Source organism: Hyperolius riggenbachi, chromosome 11, assembly GCF_040937935.1.
Source record: "Hyperolius riggenbachi isolate aHypRig1 chromosome 11, aHypRig1.pri, whole genome shotgun sequence".
NCBI lineage: Eukaryota > Metazoa > Chordata > Amphibia > Anura > Hyperoliidae > Hyperolius > Hyperolius riggenbachi.
The window spans coordinates 74890446-74896445 of NC_090656.1; the positions used below are offsets into that span (position 1 = coordinate 74890446).

Below are 6000 nucleotides of genomic sequence, written 5' to 3' on the forward strand. Positions count from 1 at the left end.
AGCATCATAATTGCTTCTGCAGTTCTCTCAGATCTGAATTTACTGTCCATCTGCTCAGGGATTGGCTGCAGTACGAGCAGCTTAAAGAATATGTGAAGGAAAAGCATGGTGATGAAGAACAGCAAGTCAGCCTGCAAGATTAGGATGGCCTACTGATCTTCACATCTCTAGAGGGCTGCATGTTACATTATAAAAGGAACAAAATATATTTCAGCATGGGTCGGTACGATGAATCTTAAAGGACATCCGAGGTGAAAATAAACTGATGAGAAAAACAATTGCATCTATCATCCTTCTCCTAAAAATTACTTTTTTAGATATCCCACAATTTTATTTTATATTTAAATCTAGTTTTTACTGTTGCATTATCTCTGCTTAATGACACCTTCATTGAAGTATGCTAGAGCTCAAATCTACGAATTATTGACCCTTTTTATGTCTTTCCTGCTCCAGGAAGCCATTTACTAACAGGAAATTATGTTATTGCTGTAATTACTTATCAGTGAGGGTTATGCTATAGTCTTACCCAGTCCCGACCCGGGCAGAAATTGTCATTTGCATAAGTGATGTTTAACTCTTTCAGGTAGAGCAAGAAAAAAAAGGAACACAGCCTCATTATTTGTGTTTGGCACTATACATACACATGTCTATCTCATCTTGTCACATGTCACCTTGGTTGTCCTTTAACAAGCTTCATGTGTCAGGAAGCAAATTCACATCTGTGTACACACCTTCGGATATCAAGAGGAAATAGCTGTGTTGACTCCAGAGGTGTGTGTGTGTGTGTGTGTGTGTGTGTGTGTGTGTGTGTGTGTGTGTGTGTGTGTGTGTGTGTGTACAGTGTGTGTGTGTGTGTGTGTGTGTGTGTGTGTGTGTGTGTGTGTGTGTGTGTGTGTGTGTGTGTGTGTGTGTGTGTGTGTGTGTGTGTGTGTGTGTGTGTGTGTGTGTGTACAGTGTGTGTGTGTGTGTGTGTGTGTGTGTGTGTGTGTGTGTGTGTGTGTGTGTGTGTGTGTGTGTGTGTGTGTGTGTGTGTGTGTGTGTGTGTGTGTGTGTGTGTGTGTGTGTCTGTGTGTGTGTCTGTGTGTGTGTGTGTGTGTGTGTGTGTGTGTGTGTGTGTGTGTGTGTGTGTGTGTGTGTGTGTGTGTGTGTGTAAACAAATTTTATTATACAATATCATATGGCAATAAGTGGTATGACTTTTTATTAAAATTAAAACCATTATTGCAAAAGATCGTAAAATTTGAATTCATGTGTACGTGTACCTATACTCGTAAGATGCACAGTTTTCATGTACATCTTATCTTCAGTACAGTTAGTAAGATGCACTATAGATTTCTTTTTTCCTATGTTACTGTCATTTACAGTAGGCAGTAAAAATCTGACAGGTTTTGAACTGGCCCACCTTCTCGTGGGGATTCTTAGTATTTCTTTCATTTTTTACAAAAGCATTCCCTGTAAAGGATCTAAACACACATGCTAGTCAGCCTCCCTTCTTGCTTGCACACTATTCTTGGCAGCTGGACTGAGAAGATGCCGTCGAGTAAGTGCCTTTGAAAATAAGAAAACTTGAGAATCCCCCATTAGGAAATGGACCAGTCCACAACCTGTTCAATCAGATTTTTAAAACCTATTGACATTTATGTAGGAAAAAATAACTTTATAGTGCACTTTACTATGGAGTACATGCAAATGTACATTTATACATATATGCACACACATGTATTTTACATTTTACTATTTTTTTTGCTAAAGTTGCCCTTTAATAACCAATTATGGGAACAAAATAGCAATTATAAACATAAACATTGACTTCAAATCGATTTTGCCATGGTTAGATGGCAAACCTTGGATTAGAAACATAGTGGTCCTATAGCAAAACAATACATTTGGGCACTGTCATAGTCCATTATGTAACTTATGGCTATAGGTGTGCCCACTGTTTAATTTGTGTGCTGGCAATAATTATTGAGGTATGACAGCCAAGCTTGCCAAGCTTTATTGTAGGTACCCAATGTTATCACCAACTATAGGTACAAGCATCTCTGAGATCATTGTACGTCTTTCACCACTTCTGTAGAGAGAGAAATCGGTCTGTAGAGAGAGAAATGGGTTTTTCGGCTGCCTTGCCAAATGGAGCCTAGTGGCTTTAGCAATATGTTGTGCGTGTCTGTGGGGTGTGTGCTCCCAACCCACAGACTTGTCGCCTAAGAGAAAAACCCCTGCAACAATCCAACATCACTGTGTGCGTCTACTGCACGTTATTCTGTAGCCACGCCCCTACTGAGTGAGGTTCAGTGGCTGCAGCAGCCATTTCTCCCCTCAGGCTGGTAATGAAGGGAGGGGGCAGCAGTGTAAGTACCATGACTCTTCCCAGAAGTGACTTTAAGGGACCAAGCCACTATATTAACCCAAGTGCAGCTTCCAGGAGCTGACTAGAACCCATAAAACCCTAGCATGACAATCGCTGGAACGTCATAAGTATGGATGGCGGGGAGTTGGGGAGAGAAGAGTACGTTTTAGCTTGGGAGGGTCTCCACTAGGAATCTTATAATGCAATTTATTAGAAATATGGCTGTTTGTACAGAAAGTCTATATTCTAAATGATGCCTATCTATGCACCTCCCTCCAGCTATGATGACTGTGTCATACCAGGAGCCACAGACTCATACTTCCCCACTGATGAACCTCCACCCTACTCCCTGGAAGACCCACATCGTCATTGCGATTTGGTACTTAGCAACAACAGCTCTGAAGAGACAGCACTGAGATCACATGACACCGCAGAAAACCTCCAGATCACAGCTTCTTTGTCTTCAGCTGACGGCCATCTTGTTTCTCCAAGCAGAACTATGAGCAAGACGAGTCTACAGCTTTCCACACTATCCCTGGACATCCAGACAGACTCCCCATCTCCGGTCATTCTTGTTTCATAAATAACTACTCAAAGGAGTTGTGTGTGGCAGAAGAACAGGATATCAGGTGAAATCTTCACAAAGTGGACAAAGACAACAAAACAATTGAACGTTTTAGAACATCTGTAAGATAACAATTGCCATGTATTTTGCGGTACTCTCCTCACTTCCTGTCCTGGGGGTCACTGAGGACAGGAAGTGAGGAGAATGCTCTTAATGGGGAGTCGGGACATACTAATAAAAACAGATGCTTTTGCCCTTCCCATATCTATCCAAATTAAAATGTTTCTGAGCACTGTTCCACTTTAAGTTTTGATGTTTTATAATAATGAATGACAGAAGGAAATATAAAAGGGTCCTTTGATGTAGAAAAAAAAATCCTCAACATTTTAATACTGCATTGTAAGGATGTGGACTGCAGGAGAGAGAAACACAGAATGAACAGGGTACATGTAATATGAAATTCCTTTCCACCACTCCTTATCAGGGATGGTCAATGAGATGCTACTAACTGGTGCAATTTATATGTTAGTTTTATGTAAATTTAGGCAGCTTTGGATTGGACTAATCAAAATCATCAGCTACTGCATTTCATTGGTCCAATTTCAGGTTGCGAAGTTTGCATAAATTAACATTGAATTTGCATCAACTCACAATTATTAACATGTCATCTTGACCACCCCTACTCCTTCCACGCTATTAGCTGGCCACTTTGTCTTTCAGCTTTCCGTATCAAGTACCCTGTGTTTCTTGTAGTTTCTCCCCATGTTCTACAGTGCCACTAATCCAAAATAATTCACAAGAACGGACAGCCAAGTACGGTAATATGATTTTATAAACGGTAGCAGGAAAAAGGGCCCCGGCTGAGGGTGGACGAAAAGGGCGCCGCCATAGACTCTAATGCAATTATCGTTAAAATGACGAAAAAAGCAGATGAAAGGGTACCATGATAAATATCGTTAACAACATTAAAACATTACAGTTTTTGAAGTATGTTATCGTTTTAGAAGCTTGCAACATTATAGTTTTTGTCATATTATTTTGTTTGTATGTACAGATTTTACGTTATCAATAGTGTTGTTTCTACGTGTAAAAGGGTATTTCTGCAGAGGGAGTGGTTAGGGTTAGGCACCACCAGGGGGAGTGGTTAGGGTTAGGCACCACCCAGGCGGCGGTTAGTTTTAGGCAACAGCTGGGGGGGTTGGTTAGGGTTAGGCACCACCAGGGGAGTGGTTAGGGTTAGGCATCACCGGGGGGTTAGGGACAGGCACCACTGGGGGGTGGTTATGGTTAGGCAACCACGGGGGAGGGGAGGGTGGTTAGGGTTAGGCACCACCAAGGGAGCTTTCTGTGAGAGAGTAGGGTTGGGTTAAGCTGTATTACGTAACGTTACGATTTTTAACGTTAATATCTTTTTGTTATTGTTTGTAGTCTGTATTTACAACGGTATTTATAGTTAACCAAGTTTAACAGCAATGTTTATTGTTATCAGATTTCGTTATTCACCGTTGCAATTTCGTTATCCAGCCGGGCCCCTTTTTCATAGCGCTCTTTTTTCATGCACGCTTATAAACCGCTAGAAACTGGAACGTTATCTTTACCGCACTTACAAACCTATTTGTGAAATGTAATATCTTCCTGATTACAATAAAATAGAAATATTAACAAAAAAACTCTAGCCCTTATAACTAAGCTTAATATATAAATAAAAATAATTAGCGGTATTCATTAAAATGTTACCTTTATTTAAAATGATTCCTGAAACAAGGAAGTTTTGTATGAAATTCCCATAATGAAGCCAGGAGAGAGCAGCCAATCATTGTAAAGGAATCCGTCTTGTTGTATTGTATAATGCTGTTGGTCTATTTTGTCATTGTGCATCTGAAGCTTTCTTACAGGAGAAGACAGCAGAGAGATGATTTCATCATCATGGCAATACTACTTCAATGTCCAATCAGTAGACCCTCCCTCTCTCTTGCATGACGGGCAGCTCTCTCCCCAGCTGGAGCCGCTGCAGCTAGAAGTTGCCGACCCCAGGAGAAAGGCAGGAAGGGCAGCAGCAGTCTGTGCACGCTCTCATTGACGAGCCCGCCTGCTGAAGTGTGGGTGTGTGTGCCTTCTTTCCGGGGGCGGGGTTATTGAGCCAGTGTAGTATCTGACATTGCTACCAGCATATAGCTGCAGCAGGAGGATAGATGATTAAGGTGGGTAGGGATTGGGACTGCCGTAGCGAAATCAGCTGCAGCAGTGGTGCTGTCAATAAAGGATGAGTGCTGAGGGAGTCGGAGGGACTCATTAGGTATGCATGCCATGGCTCCCACCCGCCTTTGTAGCACATGGCACCTGTAGGCTCGTGCCTACGATGCCTAGTGCTAAATCCAGCCCTGCTTGTAACAATCACTTCCGGCGTAGGGGGAGGGGGGGTGGATGGATGGAGGCAACACTAAGACGATTTCCAATAGATTTCATGCTGAAGTCTATTGGAGATCTGTTTGTAGTGTGTGGGCAGGTGATTCTTCTCTGATCAGATCCATCAGAGAGGGAACTATCGGATGGTTGATCTGGTGGCCATCGTGTAATATATGGCCACCTAAAACCGGATATGCAGATAACAGATATGTGAGCAAAGCAGTCACACAATGCTGGCAACACAGAGGTTTGCTGCACTGCTTTTGATCTCAGTCGGCAGAACTCGTTGTGTTGTAAATTATTGGAATGCTTTGATGTCTCTTCTGCTAGCAGAAAATACTGAAACTGAAAGCAGATGTCCTCTGTTATTGTCTCACACTGCCCTTTAGTGATAAGTGTCCATAAATATACATTACAGCAGTACTACTTAGTAGCATGCAAATGAAACAAAGAAATAAAAAAATATGTGCTAAAGTAAATTAGCCTGGAGCACTTGCAAACCTCTAAATAAGTTGGCTGCTAAAGGGTTAACAAAAAGCTGCTGAGAACGTTTTCATTTGGTGTGTACACAATCCCTTTTACATTTCTGGCTGCACACCTTTCATAAAGCAGTAGAACCAGTCTTTTGTTGTGCTTTAACACAAGTGTTAGTTTTCTGTATGTTTGTGGAACACCGAGG

The 6000-nt window shown here is 41.8% G+C and overlaps 1 protein-coding gene across 1 annotated transcript in view; it reads left to right on the forward strand.

Annotated features, from left to right (window-relative positions):
- The window catches only part of BEAN1 (brain expressed associated with NEDD4 1), a 32869-nt gene extending 29659 nt beyond the window's left edge, over window positions 1-3210 (forward strand). The window contains exon 5 of the mRNA XM_068259986.1: window positions 2630-3210. Within this exon, the coding sequence (XP_068116087.1) occupies window positions 2630-2933 (304 nt within the window). The 3' untranslated portion in view covers window positions 2934-3210. The remainder of the gene's footprint in view (window positions 1-2629) is intronic.
- The last annotated feature ends 2790 nt before the right edge of the window (window positions 3211-6000 follow it).